The 24,563-nt window shown below is 45.2% G+C and overlaps 1 protein-coding gene across 1 annotated transcript in view; it reads left to right on the top strand.

Moving 5' to 3' along the window:
• Positions 1–24,563, top strand: part of PADI2 (peptidyl arginine deiminase 2) — a 1,062,620-nt gene that overhangs the window by 933,771 nt on the left and 104,286 nt on the right. Inside the window, exon 13 of the mRNA XM_069611131.1 lies at positions 4,007–4,100. Coding sequence (XP_069467232.1) covers positions 4,007–4,100 — 94 coding nt within the window. The remainder of the gene's footprint in view (positions 1–4,006; positions 4,101–24,563) is intronic.

The raw sequence follows: 24,563 nt of genomic DNA, 5'->3' as shown, positions 1-24,563 counted from the left end.
AGGTTCGCCGTTGGCGGTTCTTATTATCAGTTTCGGGTTCTGCCATTTGGGCTGACCTCCGTCCAAGGGTTTTCACCAAGTTGATGGAAGTTGTGGCAGCGAGTCTCAGGAGAGGGAGAATTCACATTTACCCCTACCCGGACGATTGGCTGATCAGGGCCAGTTCTCCCGAACAGGCTCTGGAACATCTCAGCTGCACCTGTCACTTCCTTCACAGATTGGGCTTCCCCCTCAACTTCAAGAAGTCTCACATGACAAAAGCTCAAAGGCTCCTTTTCTTTGGAGCAGTCCTGGATGCATCCCTAGAAAAAGCCCTGCCAGGTGAGTCATTCTGCAGATAGTGACCAAATTCCAGAATGCTCAGCATATACCGGCCTTCGATTTTTTGAGGCTGCTCAGCCTCATGGCATCCTGCACTTTTCTGGTGCCAGAAGCTTGCCTGAGAATGAGATCTCTCCAATGGGCTCTCAGGACTCAGTGGTCCCAATTCTCACGAAGTATGTCAGACCTCCTTGAAAGTCTGAGTAGAGTCTCACAGGACCTTCGCTGGTGGGCCTGCCGGGGGAACATCTTGAAAGGAGATCCTTTTGGGAAACCATAGCCAGAGATAAAAGTAGTGACGGATGCCTCACTCATGGGGTGGGGAGCCCACGACAATTATCTGACAATCAGCGGTCGTTGGTCTCCATCGGAGTCCAAACTACAACTTTTTGGAGCTGAGGGTAATCAGACTAGCGCTGAAGTCCTTTCTGCCATCTATACAGGGAAAGAATGTCCTAATAATGATGGACAACACAGTGGCCATGTACTACCTCAACAAAATAGGAGGTGTAGAGTCACTACCACTGTGCAGAGAAACAATGCAGATCTGGTATCTGCAGTTCACCTAGTCGGACTGGAGAATAGATCAGCGGACACTCTAAGCAGGCAGAGCACAGTCTCCCATGAGTGGGAACTAGCTCAGGAAGTCCTTCTAGAGATTTTCACCCTTTGGGGAACCCCTCAAGTGGATCTGATCACGACCTGTGTCAACCGGAAGTGCGAACTGTATTGCTCAAGGTAATTTCCCCCAAGACGAGCTCTAGGAGATGCATTTGTGGTGGATTGGGAATTTCCACTCCTGTACGTGTTTCCTCCAGTCCCCGTCATTCCTCACGTGATCAGGAGTTTGAGAAAATTCAGGAAATCCACAAACCTAATTGCCTCGGATTAGGCCAGGAGGACGAGGAACACGGCCCTTCTGGACATGTCCATCTGCCCTCCAATATGTCTTCCACAAAGAGAGGACCTTCTCTCGCAAGAGGAGGGTTGTGTTCTACATCCGGCTATCAGGACACTCAGCCTTCACGCATGGTTTCTGAAAGGCTGAGTTACAAGGATTGAGACCTCCCGGACGACAAAATGAAGATTCTACTTTGGGCCAGAAGGCCAGCAACTAAGACTTTATACCGCTGCTGTTGGAACAAAGTCTGCAGCTGGTGTAGCGATAAGAATGTTGATCCATTCACATGTAATACACTGATGGTGCTATCCTTTTATTACACCTAGCTAATCTTGGGCTCCAAATTGGTACCCTTAAGGGTTATATGGCAGCCTTTCTACATTTAAGCGCACTTTAGAAGAGGTTTCTTACTTTAAAATACCTCTAATAATACAATTTCTAAAGGAATTGACAAATGTTTTCCCTCCAATCCCTTTTCAAGTCCCAGTTTGGGATCTCAACTTGGTTTTGAAGTTCTTGATGTGTGCTCCTTTTGAGCCTTTACACTCCTGTCCTTTGAGGCTACTAACTCTGAAAACCATGTTTTAGTAGCTATTATATCTGCCCAGAGGGTGAGTGAGCTTCAGACTGTATCCTGCAAGCCTTCTTACACAATTTTTTATAATGATAAGGTGGTGCTGAAGGTAAAACCCACCTTTCTACCCAAAATTGTCTCTGAGTTTCATCTCACACAGAAGATAACTTTACCATCATTGTACCCTCCTCCTCACCCTGAGAAGGAAGAGGAGAGGCTTCACAGGCTTGACCCTAAACGTGAGCTAAGCTTCTACATTACTAGAATGGCAAAGTTAAGACAGAATGACCAATTATTTGTTGGCTATTAAGGCCACAAATTGGGTATGGCTATCACCAAACAGACATTATCCAGATGGATTATATTGGCATTATCGGAATGCTAGAGACTGGCAGGAAAAGATCCTTCAGAAGGCCTACGGGCTCATTCAACCAGAGACATGGCAACTTCTTCTGCATTACAGGGGGGAGTACCAATAAAAGAAATGTGTGCGGCTGCCACATGGTCCTCTGTACATATTTTCACCAAACATTATAGTTTAGACTCTTCCTCAGGTCAGGAAACTGTATTTGGTAAGGCAGTATTGTATTCCATGCACACACACCCATGGAAAACTATTAAATTGTCATGTAAAATTCGGACTCCCTCATCCAGTAATACTAGAAACTGCTTTGGGAGTGTATAAAAAGATAAGCAATTTGTGGTAGGACACAATCCATTCGAAGAACAAGTTACTTACCCCTGGTAACGTTCTTTTGACTGGATGTTCTTCCCACATATTCCTTATCGCCCCTCCCAACCTACCCCTCAGCAAAATTTCCCATGCGATTACAGTCTTCGCTCTCTCATGAGAAGTTACCGTCAGGTATGCGATAAATCCTTCTTTGTAAAAACAGAACTGAAGCCAACGGGCACTGTGTGTGTTATACATACCTTCGGTGATGTCGACATCGAGTCGAAAGGCATTGACGCAAAGCGCCCTCTGCTGAAAAAAGTTTTCCGAAGCAGCTAAACTGGATATTGGAAATATCAAAAGATATGGAATACGTGGTAGGAACATCCAGTCGAAAGAACGTTAGCAGGGGTGAGTAACTTGTTCTTCTTTTCTTACCCTTTTTGCCATTCAAATTCATATTCTTACTCTTTTCCTTTCTCACATGGACTATTGTTTTTCTCTTTGGTCTCCTCCCTATGTTCTATCCCTCCAATCTCTTTAAACATGCTCTTATTCGTCTTTTCTTTTAACCCACCACCACACCCCAGAGCCTATATTTCTCTCTCGCTCACCGACGTTCAATAGTTCTCTTTTCCAATGCACAACTTCCTTTTCTTTGCACAATCTTTAAGTGCATTGATCGTCTAGCCCCTCCTTACCTCGCTTCTCTCGTCATTGTTTATTCACCCTCTAAAATTCTTCTGTCCTCCTCACACCTTCTCCTGACTATTCCTCCACTCCTTATGCTCAGTTCTGGTTCTGCACTTTCTTTCTTCTAGCCCTAAACAATGGAAAGCTGAACTTCTTTCTGCTTAAACTGTTGCTTTGCTGTTTTCTTTCCTATCCATGCCAGATGTATCAAGTAGATAATCATCCGCAACCTGAGTTGTTTGGCATAATTTTGTAGACCCATCCACATTGAAGATTTCCAACTCTGAGTGGTGTGCTCCAGGGGGTATCCAACCTACCACATTTAGAAATACTCACAGAAGATGGGGTAGTGATGACTGCATGAGTTGTGAAGAGGAGAATTGAGGTATTCTTGATGGAGTTGTCTGATACCTGTGTTTGCAAGTCAGCAACGTCCCTTCTCAGGGCTTACATTTTGGCCTAGCTCTCTTCCATATTGGACCTTTGGTACCATGTGAGGATGACAACTGATGGCTGAGAAGAACGAAGGATGACTGAGAAGGTGGAATGAGGAATATGGATGACGTGTGAGGAGGACAAATAATAATGCCATAAAATGTACAGTGTGTGATGAGGAAGGAGGAGGAAGAATGTGATATTTGAAGGACGAGTGAAGAATGAGGACAGATGAGTGATGAAGATGATGGGGGAATGAGAAACAGAAATATTGAGTAAGGCCTAGGAGTTAGTGGGAGAAATTAAGATGTCCTCAATTGGCTGCTGTAATGACCACATACAGCGCTTAGCTACTGCACATGTTCAATTTGTTTATATGTTTTATTTCTTTTTAAATTTCTCCATTCAGGGTTTTCGGCTGCTGTTGGCCAGTCCCATTGCATGCTTCCAACTGTTCCAGGAGAAGAAGAAAGAAGGCCATGGGGATGCTGCCATGTTCCAAGGTAAGTTGGGAAAACTATCGTTTGTCATTTGTCATTGGAAAATTCACATTTGATTTATAACTCACTCTAAACGTTTTACAGGCTTGATTCTGGTCATTTTAAAACAGCTGCAGTTCACTCAAGGTTATTCACACCAATGATGTAACTATATAAAAACAACAGAAGTGGTGTAATTTCGATTTCTGGATTACAATTACCTGTCTCATTCAGCGATCCATTTAGTCACATCAATATATCTATATTTCTGATAAACACCAACACCCATTGAAAACTCAAACAGACATAGCAGACATTCACCTGTACTCAGCCAATTGTAAGTCCTGGCCTGACGTGCATGGCTAATCACATAACAACCTTTGTTCTGCTCCATATACTTGCATTAAACCTCGCAAAGCCATACTTTTTTTTCAGGTTCCATAGTGCCAAGAGCCATGCAAATGGTAGAAGCTGTGCTATAACAAGACCCAAGAACATAGCATACAAAATGTCACACCTTCTACCATCCCAGTTATTTTTCAGCCCCTCGCTCTGAAAGAACTCTCCTTTGAAACACCATATTCACTCACCCTGGTTGTGTCTCTGTCCAGACCATTAAAACTATCTGTAAAGATTAGTGCTGAACCCTCTATCCAACAGTGGTTGTCAACTTGTTGAGCCAGGATTAACAGTTGAGACTATGGGAAACTCGCTTAGCACTCACCTCCACTCCCCTCGCCCCCTATACACCCTGCTCTTCCTCTGGCCCTTCTGCAGCCACCCCTCCTCCCTCCTTCTCTGCTTTTCCCCTGTTCTCTGCAGACAAGGTTTCTGACACCCTGGCTCCTGCTTTGGCTGATTTCTGCAACCACTCCTTCGCCACTGCAGTCTTCCCATCCCCCCTGAATCACTCCCTTGTGCACCCTCTTCTTAAGAAACCCTCTGCTGATCCCTCCTGCCCGGCCAACTATCGCCCAATCTCTATCACTCCCTTATTGGGCACGCTCCTGGAGAAACTGGCCATCTCCCAGCTTAATCTCCACACTGAATCTGTTGGTTGTCTTCATGAACATCAGTCTGGCTTCAGAGCTACCAGAAGCATAGAAACTGCTCTCCTGAACATCCGTGAAGACCTGCTCTCCAACCTTGACTCCCCTGTGTCCTCATCTTGCTTGATCTCTCTTCTGCCTTTGACACTGTCAACCATGCCATCCTGCTAAAGTGTCTCCGTGATAACCTGGGTATCACTGGTCAGGCCCTGGCATGGCTGACTTCCGTCCGCTCTGACCGACCCTCCCAGGTCCAACTTGGGTCCTTCCTCACTGCTATCTTTTTCTCTACCTGTGGTGTCCCCAGGGGTCTAACCTCTCTCCCTGGCTGTTCAACCAATACCTTGCACTCCGTGCCCACCGCATTGCCACTCTCTGCCCCAACTTTCAGTGCTATGTGGATGACACTCAACTCATCTTCAGGGTACCTTCAGCCACCTCTTCCCCCTCCCTCATCTCTGACTGTCTGTCTACTATCCAGGAGTGGTGTGCTGCCAAAGACCTCAGCCTTAATGCCAGTAAGACTGAGATTCTCCTCATCAGCACACCCACTCCCTCCTTTCCTGTAGCTCTCTGGCCGGCCTCTCTTGGACATCTTCCTGCTCCCACCTGCAAGGCTAAAAACCAGGGGGTCATCTTCGACTCCACACTCTCTTTCTCCTCTCACATCTCTGACATCTCTTAAAAGTAACACTACCAGCTGCACCTCCTCAGAGGTATTCTTCCTTTCCTCTCCTTCCCACAGAAGCTCACTGTCTCCAGAGCTCTGGTTCTCCCCAGGTTGGATTACTGCAACAGCCTCTTTATAAATCTGCCTGCTTCTACTCTACGCCCTCTGCAACTCATCCAGAACAGGACTGCAAGACCTTTCCTTGGCCTCAAGCCCAGGGATCGTATCTCTCCAGGACTGAAATCTCTGCACTGACTCCCTGTGGCTGCGAGGATTACATTCAAAACCCTCGGCATCGTCCACAAGGCCTTCTGGGGCCTGGGGCCTCAATGCCTTCAACTCTCTCTTCCTAAATATCTTCTCTCTCGAGCTCTTTGCTCATCCGCCTCCATCTCCCTCAGGGTCAGTCGCTTCTCCAAGCAACGAGTTGGTGGTAGATCTCTCTCTTCAGCTGGGGCCTCCCTCTGGAACAGCCTCCCCGCCCCCCAGAAACTTGAGGAGAACCCTCTTTGGTTCCGGAAGCTCCTAAAAACCTTCCTCTTTGCTTCTGCTTTCTCCCCCCTCTCCCTTTAAGTCCTGGCTGACAATGAGACTGCACGGGTTACCTGGCCACCCATCTGAACTCGGGCTCGAGCCCTGCCAGTTGCACGCTTGCGCTGCCTCCCTGGCAACCCTGCACCGGGGGACTGTTTTGTGCATCCTTACAGTCCCCAAACCAGCACTTATGTCTGCACTCACCCTGCACTTGCCACCAGCTGGCCTTTCTTTCTTTATTTTATATGATTATTTATTATCCCATGTACTGCACTTTCCCTCCCCCCGCCCACTTTTCTTTCCCCCTTCCCTTGAACTTGTGCGATCTGAATGACACCTGGCCTAGTGAGATTGTTGTCTGTCTTCCATCTGTTCCCCCTCCCTTGCCTCGTCGCGCCTTGAAACACTTGTGTATAGGAGCGTTATAAATGTCATATCATATTATATCACTATCTCCCAGTGCTTAGCACTATCTTCCACTGATTGCAAGCATTACAGGGAAACAAATGAGTGCCATTAGAGGGGCAGCACTTGGATCTTGCTCTGCGAGGTGAAGAGAGCAATATTTCACCAACAAAGTGGCATTCTTTATTGTATTTATTTGTATTTATTGGTTTATATAGCGCCTTAATCCAAGGCTTCTAGGTTTCTGTTGTGTTCTGGGCCTTGTTGATTGTATGGACTTTGTGTTTGCTCTCTACGGTTTTGGTAATGTGTTGTTCTCCACGGTTTTGTGGTATCGCATTGCAATTGCCTGCATTCTTCACTTGTAGGTTCCCTGTTGACCTCAGTGTTTTGCTTTTGTCCCTGGATTGCATTTACATTCTTACTTCTAGGTTCCCTGTTATGTTCTGTGCTCTGCTGAGGGTTCTGCATTTGCATCTGATTTTTAGATCTGCTTTTCTTGTTCTTTGCTGTGCTCCCTTCCCTTTCGTGTCCCCCCTGTGCCTCCCTCCTGTCTGCCCCCCTGCATTACCCACCATCCTGCATGGGCTCCCCTATCCCTCACACCCCCTCTTTCCTCCCATCAGCCCCTATTGTGCTCCCTGTCTCACCTATCTTTTTTAACTGTTTTTCTATCAACCATCCTATCCCTCTCACTAAACCTGGCAGGAAGAAGCTCAACAGGGACATCCTGGTCTCCAACCCAGTCCTCCATATCGCTGATACCTACACCAGTGCTTCCTCCAGGCAGACCCTTACCAACATACTCTTTGTCGATCCCTCTACAGGCCTATGGACCCCCCATATGGTCTCTGTTCTCTCTCCTTTTTCCTCTTCTCCCATTAATGGTGGCACCCGGTGGGAGGCCCTCCTGGCCCCCTTCCACACCTCTAAGACTATCATTAATGCCTACTTAAATGACACTGTCTTGATCCAGGGCCCTCGGGCCAATCTCCTCCTTTTTGATAGATGCTTGCCCCGCCTCACCAACCTCCTTTCCTCTCCTGCTATGCCTTCTTACCCCCGCCCCCTTGCCGCCTTCTTCCTCTGCCACTTCTTCGGCACCCCCTGCTGCTTCTCTGGCCACTCTGTTGCCTCACCCCTCTGGCACTCTCTTCTTCCTCTCTGATTACCCTGCCTTCTCTTACTTCCTTCCCTGCCCATCCTCGGGAACCTCCAACACTTGTGCCGGGCGTACCTCTGGCCTGTACCCCTCCCCAGAAGTCCTTCAAATGTGGCAACCTGCTCCATATCACTACTCTCAACTCTCGTTCAGTTGTCAAACACTCATCTGCCTTCTCTTGGAAGAGCTGGATTTGGATGTACATTGTTCATGGTCACCTCTGTCATGAGTTTTGACACTTTCCTTTCCAAAAGCTACAATATCCTCTCTAACCCAGAACCAAACACCCCGATGGGGGTGTAGCCTTAAATTTCCCAGGGTGGATCCCTGCTTCTATCATTCCTATGCAGGACTACTCCTTTCAATTCCTGGTCTGCAGGCTCTCTATCTCTCCTGGCCGCTCTCTCACTGTGACCACTATTTAAAGGCCACCTGGCCAGGTCGACCTCTTCCTCTCTGAGTTGGCTGACCTCTCCTCTTCCATCCTTGCCTCTACCTCTCAACTTCTCCTGCTCGGAGACTTGAACATCCACCTGGATGCTACCAGCCCTTCATCAGGACTCTTTCGCATCCTCTGCAATTCTCTCTCTCTCTATTCTTCCCTCTGGCCCAACTCACTCTACAGGGCACACCCTAGATATTCTGATCAGCCTAAGATCTCCCCTTCTCTAACCCTCTCACCACTCCTCTCTTGTGGAGTGATCACTATCTTATTTTCTCCCACCTCTCTCTCTCTACCCCCTCCGGTCAAGCCGACTCCAGCACTGCCACGTACCTACTCGGTCATCCGACCCATGAAGCGTGTTTCAGTTGAGGCTTTTGCGCTACTTTCTCTCCTACTCCTGCACCTTTGGCTGACTCACACCCTGACACAGCTGTCTGTAACCTTCATCTCTCTATCTCTAACACTCTGGATGTCCTTGCCCCTGTCATGAGGATCCGCTTGAAGCCCAAATCCAAGTGCAACTCTTGGTGCAATTCCAACGTTGCTGCCCTTAAACGAATGTGTAGGGCGGTGGAGAAGAAGTGGAGGGCATCAGGTGCACCCTCTGACAAACTGGCCAGCTGCCTGCTCCAAAGGCAGCACAGACTCTCTGACCTCTCTAAGAAGAGAGCCTACATCTGAGCCCACATCTCTGCTGCATCTAACAACTCGGCTGAACTTTTCAAAATCTGCAAGGAGCTGGGCTGGCCAATCCTGCTGCAGTCTCTACCGCTCCTATTCCCTCCCAGGCCCTCTGCACAGACTTGGCTTCTCATTTCACCACTAAAACTCAGGATATTCTGTCTGCCTTCCTTTCTTCTACCTCCTCTTCCTCCTCCTCTACCACTCCTGGCCAGTCAGAGGCTGTATCTCTCCTCCTTTCTTCTCCTTTCCCCTGTTCATCCCCAATGATGTTTCTAGACAAGTCTGATCTATGAAGGTCTCGTCAAAGCAGGTTCTCCCCTGCTCATCCAGAACCATCAAGGACCACATTGACACCCTTGTTCCAGCCTTTGCCAATTTCTGCAATCACTCCTTTGCCACTGGAACTTTCCCCTCCCCCTTAAGCACTCCCTCGTGCACCCCTTCTAAAGAAGCCCTCGGTCGCCCCTTCCTCTCCGGCTAACTATCGCCGAACTCCATCACTCTTTTCCTGGGCAAACGCTTGGAAAAGCTGGCCATCTCCAGAGGTCGAAGTGGGAGGGAGCGATTGGGAGCGGTGCTCCTATACTTTTTTAAATTACGTTTTACTGTTCCTATACTTTTATTTTAAAAAGAAACCGTTCCGGAATGGTTTCGTTTTAAAATGAGTGTATGAAGCAGTTGAAACGTGCTCTTTCAGTGCATTGCACTGAACGTTTCCTTAAACAGCAGGTGCATGTGTTTGGGGGTTTGTATTATGCGTGGGAGGGGGCCAGGTGATGGGATATGTGGGGAGCAGAGCAGGCCAGTAGGGAACATAGTTCCACTACTTCTTTTCATACACTTCGACCACTGGCTATCTCCCAGTTTAATCTACATACTGAATCTGTTGGTTGTCTCCATGGCCACCAGTCTGACTTCAGTGCCACCAGAAGCACGGAAACTGCTCTCCTGAACATATGTGAAGACTTGCTCTCCAATCTTGACTCTAATCTCCCTTCAGTCCTCATTCTCCTCAGTCTATCCTCTGCTTTTGACACAGTGAACCATGCCATTCTGCTCAATCGCCTCTGTGACAACCTTGATATCACTGATCAGGCCCTGGCCTGGTTGACCTCATTTCTCAAAGACCGACCCTCTCAGGTCCAACTGGGGGCTTTCCTCTCTTCTATCTCTCTCTCTCTCTCTACTTGTGGTGTTCCCTAGGGGTCTAGCCTCTCTCCCTGGCTTTTCAACCACTGCCTGGCACCTCTTTCCCACCGTATTGCTAATTTCTGGTCCAATTTTCAATGTAATGCGGATGACACCCAGCTCTCTTTCAGGCTCCCCTCAGCCACCTCTGCTCCTTCTCACATACCAGACTGTCTGGCTGTAATTCAAGAATGGTGTGCCGCCAGTGATCTATGCCTTAATGTCAGTAAGACTGGGATCCTCCTCATTGGGCAGGGGTGTTGCTAGGGGGGGCTAAGGGGGCTATAGCCCCTGATCTTTTGGGTGTAGCCCCGGATAGTATCTCAGGAGCTACAGCCAAAAGACTAGCTAGCCCCCAGTCCCAACAGTTCCAACATCAGCTTAGCCCTGGGTCTTTTCCAGACCTAGCAACTCCCCTGTCATTGGGACACCTGCTCCCTCCTTTCCTTTCTCTCTCTGGTCGCCCACTCTGGGCCCTCTTCCTGCTCCTTCCTGTGAGGCTAAGAACCTTGGTGTCAGCTTCGACTCCACCCTCGCCTTCTCTCCTCACATTCCTGACGTTTCTAAGAAGTCAAACTATCAGCTGCACCTTCTCAGATGTATTCTTTCATTTTTCACTTTTCCCCAGAAGCTCACTGTCTCCAGAGCTCTGGTCCTCTCTAGGCTGGACTACTCCAACAGCCTCTTTCTAAATCTGCCTGCCTCTATTCTTCGACCTTTACAACTTATCCAGAACAGGACTGCAAGACTTGTCCTTGGCCTCAAGCCCAGGGATCATATCTCTACAGCTCTGGAATCTCTTCACTGGCTCCCCATGGTTGCAAGGATCAAGTTCAAGGCCCTCTCCATCGTCCCCAAGGCTTTCTGGGGCCTGGGACTGCTCTACCTTCAACTTTCTCTTCCAAAACATCTTCGTTCTTGAGCTATCTGCTCATTCACCTCCAACTCTCTGAGGGTCAGACGCTTCTCCAGGCAGAGAGTTGGGGGCAGATCCCTCTCCTCAGCTGGGGCCTCCCTCTGGAACAGCCCCCCTGCCTCTCTCAAACTTGAGCAGAACCACATCCTGTTCCGGAAGCAACTCAAGACCTTCCTTTTCGCTTCCGCTTTCTCTCTTTCTATCCCCTGCTGATATACCTGACTGCTCCACGCACAGTCACTCGGGCCCAGGCTCCTGTATGTGCAGTTGCCCTTGGACTGCTCTCTGTGCTCCCCAGCACTTAAGGGTCTGTATCTAGACCCCAAAAGTCCCTTCTCTCTGCACTTATGAGCCACCCGCTGGCTGCACTTATTGAGTTACCTGCACTTCTCCCTTCCCCTCTCCCCTGGCACTTCTCCCCTTCCCCCTTCCCAACACTAGTGTGATCTGAGTGAAACAAGGCCTAGTAAGATTGTTGTTTTCTCCTCCTTTTGTTTCCCCCTCTTTGTCTTGTCGCCCTAGAAACACCTGTGTACCGGCACGTTATAAAGGCCACATCATATAATATCATATTTCATATCAAGACTTATTGTATATCCTCAGTTATTTTTTGTGCCTCTATATGGGCAGTTCTTAGGTCACTAGACTTAGGATTAAAAAAAAGAACTGGTAAAACCGTTACAAAATCTCCAAAGAGGAACAACCAATGGTATGATGACAAATTGAAAACCCTTAAGAGAAGCTACTGAAAAAAAGGAAAAAAATGGCTTAAGACCAGAGTCATAACCTATCGCCATGAAGCTAAACTGGCTCTCGAGGCATATAAGAAAGAAATTATGATAGCAGAATCCTTATGCTTACAATAGCAATTTCATGTTGCTAGTAATCGACCTAAAGCCCTCTTGCAAACAATTAGAAATGTTGCTAGTCCCATATGCACCAATGTCAGTTTACCAACATCTCTTAAAATTGTCAATGAATTTAAGGTTTTCTTTTCAGAAAAGATCAATTTGATTCGGACCAATATTGATCCTCAAATTATTGTCCAACAACCTAAATCGGTCACTTAGGAAGTGCAATATGGGTTGCAGCCTACTTATTCTAAATGTGCTTTTTCACCAGTAAGTCTAGAAAGTGTTGATAATTTGATATGAAAACTTAAACCCACCGATTTTGACTACGATCCTATTCCTGCCTATTTGGCAAAACAGTATGCACATGCCCTTAGTGGGAATGGAAAACACACCTTTTCTGTAACTCTCCCTTCCTTCTTAGGCATCTAAATTATGTCAATGTGACCTACGCCTTGTGCTACGTTCCAGCTGCCCCCAGATGCAGTTTCTGCCTGGTTCCCCATGGTATATGCACGTTATACGTCCCAAAATCAAATCAAATCAGGATTCCCCTGACCATAATCAGTTTCTTATTTTATAGCATTTCCAGTGGAGCCCATGGGGAACAGATAGGTCTACACATGAAGCATGCATGTCTGATCAGGAGGAGCAGCCACAAGGACAAGGGGTTGATACTGCTTCGGCGTGGAGTGGTGATCAAGTGGTCTGTGGTGTGCCTGTGTAGTACGCTGACAGATTTTCTGGCGGTCTCTGTCTACAGATTCTATTACCTGGCAGGACCCACATTATTCGCGGTGTGGTGACCGAGTGGTCTGTGGTGCCTGTGCAGTCACTGACAGAGTTGCAGCTTCTATTACTGTTACGCTCACCTGGTATCCACGGGGACACCCGTATGCCCTGGTTGCCAGATTCCCCCCGGATGTGCCCAATTCGGGATGATGTCTTCTATGGCAGGTGGGCCTAAAACACAGGAGGACTGGACTTAGAAACAGATTTCGTTTCCTCCCCACCAGCCCCTTGGACTCGACCTGATGGCCCCCTCCTCACCTTGTTATGATATCTGGCGTGCTCTCCGTCCTGCTTTCTGCTCAGGGGCGCGTAGTTTTCTGCGGGTTGAAGCGATGGTGCCAACCCATTCAACTGTCTTTAAGGAGGTAAGTCCGATTATAGCTGTCTCTGAAGGCCTTTGCTTTTCCTTCGTGCTATTAATGTCTTTCCGTGATTGTTTCCCCCTTACGTGTGCGGAGGTTCGCTGGGTGGGCTGCTTGGATCAGGCTCCTGGTGGGATTATGGACGCGGAGCGTATGAAGAATGGTAGGTTCAGCGCGAAGTGCGGCGCGCTAATGTCTTTATGGGCTAACCTGTATTCTTTATTCCTTTTCAGGTCGTGATGGTCTTTCCAGGCGTGCAGATATTTCCGGAGCGGAACCGGCCAAGAAATGCCCAGCCAGGTGAGGAGGTTATGGTTACTGCTGTGATTGCCGTGAGTAATCTGTTTAACGTCCTTTTTTCTCTCTCCCTCCAGGTGCTTCGTTCCGGTGCGTGCGTGATGTCCTGAAGATGCTGCCAATGGGATGGGAGACCGTGAGCAGTCGGGATCGAAAGATGGAAAGCTGCAGGTAAGCAGGGACTGCTAATGATGTTCTTTTGTCTCCTCTGCAGGTCCGTTATTCCAGCAACGCCGGGTGCTGGTCACTGAACACGATGAGCGTCACACTGCTGGCTGCAGAATAACGCGAAGCACGTTCTGTAGCTTGGGTGTGGTTTGATATAGCCTACCCTGTAAATTAGTCCAGGTAAAGTAGTCCAGACTACCACACCCTAAAACACTGCACCGCACAGTCTAGTTCTTAGGAACTAGACTCTGTGCGTGCCTCCATGTTGGCTGCAGGTTTACACACAAAAAGTAGTCCCCTCAAGTCCCATTCCAAATATGAGCCTGGCGCCAAAGGCGCCAGGACTGACTCCAGGAGAGTCCCTGATGATAATGTAAGGCCCTTGGGGCCCTGAATGAACCCTGAGTCCTAACCCTAACTGGCATGTGACCATGCCAGTGGGGTTCTGGGTCACGGGTCGTGACAATTACCTGGGAGGGGCCCAGTCTCTGGAGAATCCATAAATCATTATTCATGGAGCGCCACGCAGAGTGGTGATTGAGTGGTCTGTGGTGGTCCGTGGGGGCTTCGGGGAGCTCACCAGCTTTCCAGTACAGGGTAAGTGAAGTTTGCCACGCTTGACCTGGTACTCTCTTAAGTGGACATTCAAATACTCCCAGGCTGCATATAAATCGAAAAGGCTGTGTCAATCAGGCATGCTAAGGGCTCCTTTGTTTGTTCTTTTCTCTACCTACTGTACTATTTGGTCTGCCCCTGACCCTCCTGTTTGACTTTGTGGTTCATCTTTAAACCTATTTTGCCAAGTGGGCCTGTTTGGTAAGGCTGCCAATTTACCAATTTGAACTGTGCCCCATTACGGGATGCACGCACTACGCAGTAAGGTGGCATTTGATCCAAACAATTTCCCGGATGCCCATTTTGGGGTGGCCTTAGCTCAGGCTCTGGATATTCCAATAATACCTAGAAGCAAGGCCATTACCGCGTGTTCAATTACTTTTAATGCTTCCACTCCGATTAATCTTCAAAGTAAGGGACTGGTCGCAGTTGGGCCAGCAACTGCGATACAGCTTGATTCTTGCCAAGCAGGTGGAAAGTTTGTGACAAGACGGCGAGCCCCCCAGTTGGTAATTGATTACAATATTGATTAACAGAGTGACAATGCCCAGGATGGGCATGGATGGCAGTCCTTAAAGAGAGGTATTGGTTGCGGTGTCGCCTCAGTATGTTCCTTCATCTCATCTATCTCATTCTCCCTCCCTGTATGCATCTGATTCTTTATGGTTGGATGGGCCTTCTGCTGTTGCCCATAAAACCCTAAACAATGACTCTGAGCCCAGACTTTTTCCTTCAGCGACTACAAAGACACCCATGGATATAGGAACTACAACGATTATCTGTGCTTTGAATTTTACTTTTAATTTTACAAACCTGGTTGGGTCTTTTGAACTTTTGCATGAGGTCATTACAAATTCCGATACTAACATGGTGACGATTTTAAATAAATTCACTTTTTTGGAAGGTTTTATATTGGGATTGGCAAAAGTCACTTTCTTGCCACCGAGCAAGGATTTGTCACATTCTGCAATAAGTGTTGGAAATCCTGTTGATAATGGTATGGAGTCCCTGCTGGTGTGTTTAAGGGAAGCTGAGCGGTCAGCTGTTGACGATAAGGCAAGCGATGTCTCTGAGCAAGAACATGAGGTGGCTAATCAGTGTAAATCTGAAAGGCCAGTGATGTCTTGCAACGTCAACAATCCCTCAAGCCCTGTTTTTGAAACAAGAGAAGGGGGCCTGGAATGTTGGTGAGGGGTCTTTAGTCAGGCAGAAGTCAAAGGTCACTACTAAAAACAAAATCCACCCAAATAACACAAATACGTTATCTCAGTAGGCTACTATGATAAAAAATCAAACAATATGAAAAATCTCATCAAAGTAAAAAGCAAGGGTTCAAGAAAGTTTCTGCATTGACTATGTGGGCTAATAGGAGTGGAAGCCAGTGAGAATGAAACCAGTGTAATGCAATCTGATGAACGGAGTAGTGTGGAAATTTGGAAATGGGGGCAGTGATAAATCTTGGGCAACAAAAAGCTGCTGAGATAAATCCCTCGAAAGGAACTGATACTTAAATCAAATAAAGGGGGCAAACCATCAGGTAAACAGGCCATTGCCCACTATTTGAAACCTGCAAATACTTGTAAGGGGATTTCAAATTTGTCATTAGATTTGAGCATTATAACTGTATATCCAGATGGCCATTATGACTTGGGAGAAGGGGTTTCTTTTAATGATTTTGGTCAAGACATGCACTGTCCCTGCACGCCTGAGAATGGTCACTACTAAAAACAAAATCCACCCAAATAACACAAATACGTTATCTCAGTAGGCTACTATGATAAAAAATCAAACAATATGAAAAATCTCATCAAAGTAAAAAGCAAGGGTTCAAGAAAGTTTCTGCATTGACTATGTGGGCTAATAGGAGTGGAAGCCAGTGAGAATGAAACCAGTGTAATGCAATCTGATGAACGGAGTAGTGTGGAAATTTGGAAATGGGGGCAGTGATAAATCTTGGGCAACAAAAAGCTGCTGAGATAAATCCCTCGAAAGGAACTGATACTTAAATCAATAAAGGGGGCAAACCATCGGGTAAACAGGCCATTGCCCACTATTTGAAACCTGCAAATACTTGTAAGGGGATTTCAAATTTGTCATTAGATTTGAGCATTATAACTGTATATCCAGATGGCCATTATGACTTGGGAGAAGGGGTTTCTTTTAATGATTTTGGTCAAGACATGCACTGTCCCTGCACGCCTGAGAATGAAATGAGAATGCCTGAGTCACAGGCTGTGGTAAGCGTTGACTGTAGTCAGCCTAGGAATGTTTTTGAATTGCCTTCCTTGACGACAGTGTTTGTGGGCTGTTCACAGGGTGTTAAGGACTGAAGGATTAGTGCAAACAAATTTGGGTTAGCCAAATACCACACAACTGCCCCTGTAACTAAATTGGCTGGGGGAACTGTGGGGTCGTTCTTTACTTTGGAGGAGAGGCGCCTCATTATCGCAGAATGGTCAGCTGCCGGTCCCTCCAACTAAGGCCCCCAAGTAACAGATATTTCTGCTTTGCCCTCACCAAGGACACATATTTAGACCTTTGTGACTTTGGAATAGCGATGCAGCAAAATGGGTATCCCCGGGTGGGATGGCTTGAATAAACAATATCCAGTAAGACTAGTGTCCAATGGTCAAGGTCACCATGACCAGCATGGAAGGTCCCACAAGGACTCCAAGGTAGTAATTAACCAAAGCAACTCCTCCAAAAATACACTGTATATGGAACAGATCTTTGAGGAGGATGTGTGGTTCCTCCTTGATAGGCAGTATGTGCTGAAGTTTTTTAACGAAATACCACAGTTGAGATTTTTGAGGACCTCAGACATAATGCAGGTTGAATTTGTTAATTCTGATAGGATTGATCTAATTCAATTTTACTTTTGCTTCTGTATGGTCAGAATGGCGGTTTTGGAAGAAGCCAATTATCTGCACTCATATGGTTTTGATGTATTTGAACAATTGCCCTCCCCATCTCCAAAGGAGGGGGCCTCTAAGGTTCCGACTTTCAATGTTATCAAGTCAGACAAAATGGGTGGGGTAACTCCTCTACAAATCTGTGTTTTCAATGATCATGTAGATAGTCACCAGATCACTTTCAGGGATCATGGCCAAGTATCCAGAACGCAACCAGATGACTGGGAACACATGATGCAATCCTTGCATACACAGCGCCCCGTTGGATTCAGGGATAATTCAAAGAGTGGGATAATATTGATATGCTGGAATATTAGGGGACATGCTTACTACACGTTTTCATCTTTTGACAATTTTTGGTGGGACGCATACGATATTCTATGCTTACAAAAGACGTGGCTGGAGGTGGTACCTGTAATTGATGGTTTTACTACAAGTGCCAAGAAAGCTCGGCAAGGTCCCAAAGGCCATCCATATGGGGGTTTATTTTGTGCAGTTTGAAATGATCTTGGATTCCATGCCACCAAGGTTGAGTTGAACAATCCTGATAGTTTGGTTGTTTAGCTAGAGGTCAATTCGCCCCTACGCGAAGCTAGTTCCATCTATATTTTGATCAATGTATATGTCAATCTTAAGAATTGTTCAGTCTCAGATTTCTTGACTGACTTAACAAATGTATTTGCTTATTGGGCTGAAGAGTGCAACCCTTTTTTTATTTACGTGTGATTTCAATAGTGACTGCCTGGAGAAGTCATGGTATGGTCTAGCTCTATGCATCTCTAAGAAATCAACTTTGCGTGAGCTGGGTGCCCTTATTCAGACAGAGCTCGATCTTTGGGATAAGCACTCCCTAAATGGTGGCATTTTGGGGGACCAGCCACCGCCGTTCACTTGGAGAAGTGTAAATGCAAAATCGACCATCGATTATGTTTTCGTTTCGAGTGGTCTTCTGGCAAACTGCTTAAGACTTGAGGTTAAGGATACCGAGGGTAGTGGCCATAGCCCCCTGTCTCTAGAATTGCTGTTCTCATCTCTGATGGTCAGAACAACCGGTGACACACTTACAGTGGAAGTCAGAGAAAGGGATATGGCCCTTGTATGGCATCCCAGCAAAGCTAGAGGGATCAACAAACAGTTGGCTTCTTGTCTAGTGACGGAGGATTCAGGTGTGGTGGATCCTCGGCACTACTCAGAAGCAGTGCAGCAGTTACTGGGATGATTTTTGGGAAGATTGGACCCCAGTAGTGATCAGAGCTACCCATGCTTTTGATAAATCAATACTGATACAAGAAGGAATTACGCAAAAACATCAGACAGTTGCAAGCTTGTAATTGTGACGATTATGGAACTAAATGCATAAACTTAAGTTAGCATATAAAAACCGGGTTAGGAGCCACAAGTTTATACAGGCTCAAAGGGATGTAGAGACCATGTTAAATGTAATTTTCACTGGAAATTCTGGCTAGTTTTGTACCACCCCCCCCCCCGGGGTCCCAACTGGCCTTACAAAAAAATCCCATTTGTCATCAAGTGTGGGTAGAGCACTTTTTTTCATTATACAGATCCAAGTTAAAGGCGACTACTGATATAAACACTTTGTATACTCAATGGTCTTTGGATTTTCATCATCATGACATTGTTAAATTGATCAAGAAATGCAAGAATTCTAAGGCCCTCTAGCCTGATGTCTTCACAAACATGACCTCCAAATCCAATGTGGAAGTCTGGTCGCTATTTATATGTAAACTGTTTGCAAATATAATCCTCTGCCGTGCTATCCTGTTCTCATGGAAGGGTGCGCATATGGTGGTTATATTTACAAAAGGGGATAGAATGAATCCCATTAATGATCGACCTACTTCCCTGTTGGATGCCATTAGCAACATTTTCTCGGTGCTTGTTTTAAGAGATTTGGAAGCATGGGCAAAAAGTGCTGGCTAGTTGACACCACCCAAACGGGGGGTTCAGAAAAGGTGTGTTCACATCTTTAAATTGTCTGGTCTTGCAGTTTCTGTCTGGAATAGCCAGGGCTTTTAACAAGCCGATATTCTTAGTTTTCTTGGATTTGTCGCAAACCTTTGACTGTGTCAACAGAGATACACTCTGGTGTAAGCTGAGGGATGCTGGTTGCCCAGATAATTTGCTTAACATTTTGATTGCCTTGCACTCAAACACCAGAATTCGAATCAGATTGGACCGAAACAGTAATTTCACAGAATGGATAGTAACAGATCGTGTATTGAGACAAGGCTACATATTGGTGCCTTTTCTGTTTAACTTTTATATCCACGACTTGTGTAAATGCTTAATTAAGGTAAACTCTAACCCTCCTAAAATTGGTCATTTCCATCTACAGTACATGGCATACGCAGATGATATTGTAATATGTGATCAAATGGCTATTGGTCTTCAGTGGGGTATTGATGCTGTGACACAATTTCTGCGTGATCTGGATCTGACAGTTAAAGCCAGAAAATCAAGTGATGATCTTGAAACCAAATAGACAAGCTTGTAATAGAAGTTACGGGTTTGTTTTTTTGTTAGATGGTGTAAAAATTGAAACAGTTAAGAAATTCAAGTATTTGGTTGTGACATTTAGATAACTCAAGAACAAAGATGATATACTAAAAGAGCGGATGCCTATGATTACTAGTATGTCCACCCAGTTACGTGCGTTGGATAAACGTTTTGGGAGATTTTCAATTAAACCCATGATCCAGTCGTATATGCAAAAGATTGTGCCTAGACTGCTTTATGCAGCCCAATCATCATATGACATTTCTGTTTACAACAAAATTGTCACTTCTCTGCGGAGGAAGAATCTGTCATTACCACGGGGAACTTTGATTTATGCCATACAACATAAGTTGGGTCTTTCGTCTTTAGCAGTTCATATTGTGTGACAAACCATACAGCTACAGCTAGCTATGCTAAGGCTCGGGTGCCTCCTCCTAATTCCCTATTTCAGATAATTTGTGAACCAATTGAGCCGAGAAGTTGCAGAGTCTTAAATGAACGGGATAATGCCTGTAGGAACTTTCTTTTGCAAAACGATATTACTGTAGAAGAATTAATGTATGTATGGAACAAAACAAAGTGTAAACTATTTAGGGCTGACTGGATTGAAAATCGTAGATTATCTGGTTTCAAAGTGTTTGGGCATTTTTTGTATGATATAAGAGTTGTTGATTGTTTGCCCGTGTACATGATTCGACATCCGTTGCTCCACTTCAGATAACAATTCTTAAGATTACGTTTTATCTAACAAAGTTGTTGGTGCGAGAATGGGTAAACCCCGCTCTGAGAGAGCTTGTAGATTATGCCAGGGAGATGTGGAAAATGTGAGACATCTTGTAATTGACTGTCCCTTTTCAATACCACTCTGAATTCAGGTGTTTATGAAATTTGGGAAATGGTGTGTGTGTCAAACACCGGACTATTTTGGCTCTAAATTTGAAACTCAGAAATAGCAAACATGTGTATTGCAGTGACAAATGTTCTAGAAATTGTTTTTAAGAAATTTGGAACACTTGGAGAAGGTCAACATTGAAATGCACTGATGATTTTATCTCATTTTGGGATGTGTTGTTTGCTATTCTGAAATGTGTTATTTGCTATTTTGAAATACTATGGGCCTCATTACGAGTATGGTGGTAAGTGGTAAAATTGGAGATAACTGAGTTACCTCCAATTTTACTACTACGCCAAATTATGAGTTTTGACTTTGAGTGGAAGATTTACCACCAGCAAAACCCTGGAGCTAAATCTTGCCACTCAACGCCTGGAAATCGGGAGAATTGGCGAAATTACTGCTGCGGTAATTCCGCCGCAGTAATTCCACAAAAAAAAACCTTTTGGTCCAATGGACCCAAAATAAATAGTGATATACACTGCTACTACCACTTGTAATCAGGCAGAATATCGCCTGAGCAAGTGGTGGTAACTGTAAATCCATTTGGTGGTATTTCAGAGGATTTACCTCAAAACTGAAGATTTTACAAAGACCAGGAAGGAGAGCTTTAGCTGGCCCCAGGCAGTGCCCTTTGCATCATAAGAAATTATAGTGTGTTGTAGGGGAGGCATGGTATCACAAGTATGACACTGACATAAAAGATACAATTTGTAAAACATTTATCAACTTCGTGGGGTTTGGAAAAGTTCCTGCTTCGCCCTATAACTAGTATCAGAGTCGTCTTGGCCATCAAATAATAAAGAAAACAGTTTTAGTCATGTCAGTCAAATCAAAATGGCCTATGCTAACAAAACTTAATTCCTGTCCTATCTCTTGTCTTGTACAACAAATGTGTAAAGGAGGTATGTATATAAAAGGATAATCAGTGTTCGGCAAAGAATAAATGTGGTTGAATCAGCTCTCCTCCCCACGTTTAGACAGCATGGAATAAGGCAGTCTCTATAGGCGGGATGACACACTCTGGCTCGGGCTTTAACACTGAAACAGTTGGAAATGTGGATCGAGGCACGCCTGGGCTGCCGCGTAAAAGGCTCTTATTCCAGTCTTCCCCAAATAACAAAACAAAAAGTTCACGCTGGTACCGCTCTGACGGACTCATACCTTGCACAGTTTAATGTTGGTCCCCTTCTGCTGGGCTCAGACCTTTCACAGTTTAACAACACTTGACTTTGCCGGGGCTCCCTTTCCCAAGCCTTTTACACCTCAGGACTCCCTCAATCAGGCTCAGACTGCTTTTCGGATGTTGAAGACTTTCTAATGTACAGTGCTTCTTTTACAGACCACGGCAGGGCCACTTAGACTCAGTATGCAATGATCAGCTTTTCTTCTCCCCTCTCTTGGGGTTAACTTTGTTCACATTTGCTTTTACAGTTCATTTACTTTTATCGCCCCAAACAATGCACCTTTCACTGAGACTTTCAAGTCGGCTATGCCTTTTCTTTTACTCAGTATCGCTGATTCTACAGCTGTTCGTGCTAAAGTTCATTCACAGGTCTCCCTTTCCTCGTGTCTCATCCACACATGTGCAGCCTTCACTTGCAAACTTCAGTCTTCTTAGCACACGCCAGTCTCTCAATTCGCTTAAGAACTCACAAGCTGTGTGCAGTTCTTTCTTGCTTTTTCTGTTTCTACTTCACAAGTCAAGGTTAGTACCACAGGCTTGGCCTCGCCTCCCCAACTCTGTTGTTTATCCGGGAGGGTCACCTGCGTCCTTGAAACACAATGCAGTCTTCGATATTGGGATCTGGCCTTCTGCAAGTGTCTTCCAGACCAGTGGGGAACTGTTGGGGTTTTTGGCCCATTGCTCTCACCCTTTGGTCCGTCGCTCTGCTCCAGTAGGTTCGCCTTCACCCCGGAAGTTCTGCTCGTACTCATATTTCACCTTGCTCAGAGTGTGTCTCTAGGTTCTGCCTTTTATCCGTGTGAGGAGAGCTAATTGGAATTAGGTGTATGCACTTGAAATCAAGTGCCTGACTTTGCCTGACCCGATTAGCGGGACATGTCCAGTATGATGTATAAGAGTTAGTCTTGTTGCTCTCAGTTGCACTCTCCCTCGGCCTAGTGTTTGTGCAGAAAGGAGGGGGGAGTTGGGACATCGGATCCTAAAAAATAGGAGGGGTTGGATGTACAAAAAAGGGCATCTTGCCATCGGCTGCTTCACCCCCACTCCTCAAAGACCCCTCACCCAGGTGATCCTCCCACATTGGGCCACTCCCAGAGTCTAGATCCAAAGGTGATCGCCGTGCCCTGGCCACCTGAGAGAGAGAGATCCCCGGAGACTAGCATGTGAGACACCCTCTGGTTTCTCACAGTGTTTAAAGAGGTGTTCCATTAAACATGAAAGCACTGCTCTTTTTTATCTTCCAAGAAGAGGGGTAAGTAGATGGCATGGCACAGTGACAAAGGATGTAAAACAAGGAATAAAGTAAAGAGTTTTCATTAAACAGTTTAGGATGTCCCAGAGGTATAGTGCACAGTTTACCTTTTTACTACTCCATTCCATGAATATATCACATAAATCAGATTAAATCATGCACAATTACAAGGGACAATCTCATTATGAAAGTTAGAGTTTTTACTATTAGTAACATCACTTTCAATAATGTATCATCTTTTACTTATTTGGATGTTGGCTTTCCCCCTAATATAAGTGGACCCCAACATACTAAAAAACAAGCACATGCCATGACGCAACCAACAGCTTGTACAACCAGATTTATGAATCATCTTAGAAAATAACCTGTAGAAATTCTAATACATGTTTATTCATCAAAACCGTTAGTCCAGGACTATACGGGTCAGAGATTTGGGCTCACAAGATATGGATACTACTTCAAGTAATTGAAAATAAGTTTTGTCATCAAACTGTTGCCCCTATCTTTGCTGTCCATAATGAATTAGGTCTAAATTATCTTGATGATAAATTCAGTAAAGCACCAGTACTATTGTGGTGTGCAACTTAAGTTAAACACATGCTTACTAACAAGAAAAATAATTAAATATATCCTTAATTGTCTTTAAGAATACTTTCATTGACCCATGTTAGGAACAGTCCCATACCTATTGGTATATACGTAAGGTTCAACAAACTGGAAATAGTAGTCAGAAACAGTTGCATTTGGGTAAATTAAAGATTACTCTGAAAATTGTTACAAGAGGAAAATGAACTGTGTAAACCCTCAAATAGGGCTGAAATGGCAATTTCCCTATAAATGAGTTGCCAAAATAGTTAACATGGTGTTTATCTTTTAAAGACTAATATTATTCAACAAAACTATGTTTTAATCTTTTGCATATTAACTCTGTAGTCGGAAAATAGCAAACTCGTGAACATGGCAATATATTTTGCCCCTTTTGCCAAAATGAAATACACACAAGATGCTGGTTTTTAAACCTTTTATTGACTTACTGAAAATACTATGCAAAGATGCCAACAAAGCATTAGCTTTTGAAGTACCACAGATTACATCAACATATGTTGCAGAGTGAAATGATTAGTAAAATAAAACCACAGTACAGATCATTTTCAAAACAAAGGAAAAACAGAAAATTGTAAACGTTATTGGCTGAAGGAACAGTGTGCATGGAATGTGGATTGCTGTCTTATACAAAAGGCCTTAAAACCTCATGGGAGCAGGGAACAAATAACAGTTTTGAAAAAGTACACATTCGAGGAGTTGTTTTTAGCAAAAAAGAAAAACCAAATCCTTTTCACATGTAACAGTTAAGTTAGGCCCAGGCAGTTTTACGTTACTGGTGTTATTTTAAAAGGCGAACTGAAGTGTGGTGTTTAAAAACACATGATTAAGAAACAGTGCCAGTATTGCATTTCCCACGTGTAGAGTCCAAAAATGTGTTTTGCAGCATCCATGTAGTGATAGGACAGTGTAGGTTTCCTGGCAAAATATACTTTCAAGGTTTTAACTGGTGCAATCTCAAATGTTGTCTCACTTTGCCTCAAGCTG

Source organism: Ambystoma mexicanum, chromosome 8, assembly GCF_040938575.1.
Source record: "Ambystoma mexicanum isolate Mex_15411 chromosome 8, UKY_AmexF1_1, whole genome shotgun sequence".
Taxonomy (NCBI): domain Eukaryota; kingdom Metazoa; phylum Chordata; class Amphibia; order Caudata; family Ambystomatidae; genus Ambystoma; species Ambystoma mexicanum.
The sequence above is the reverse complement of the archived record's forward strand: the minus strand, read 5'-3'. Positions and strand labels throughout refer to the sequence as shown.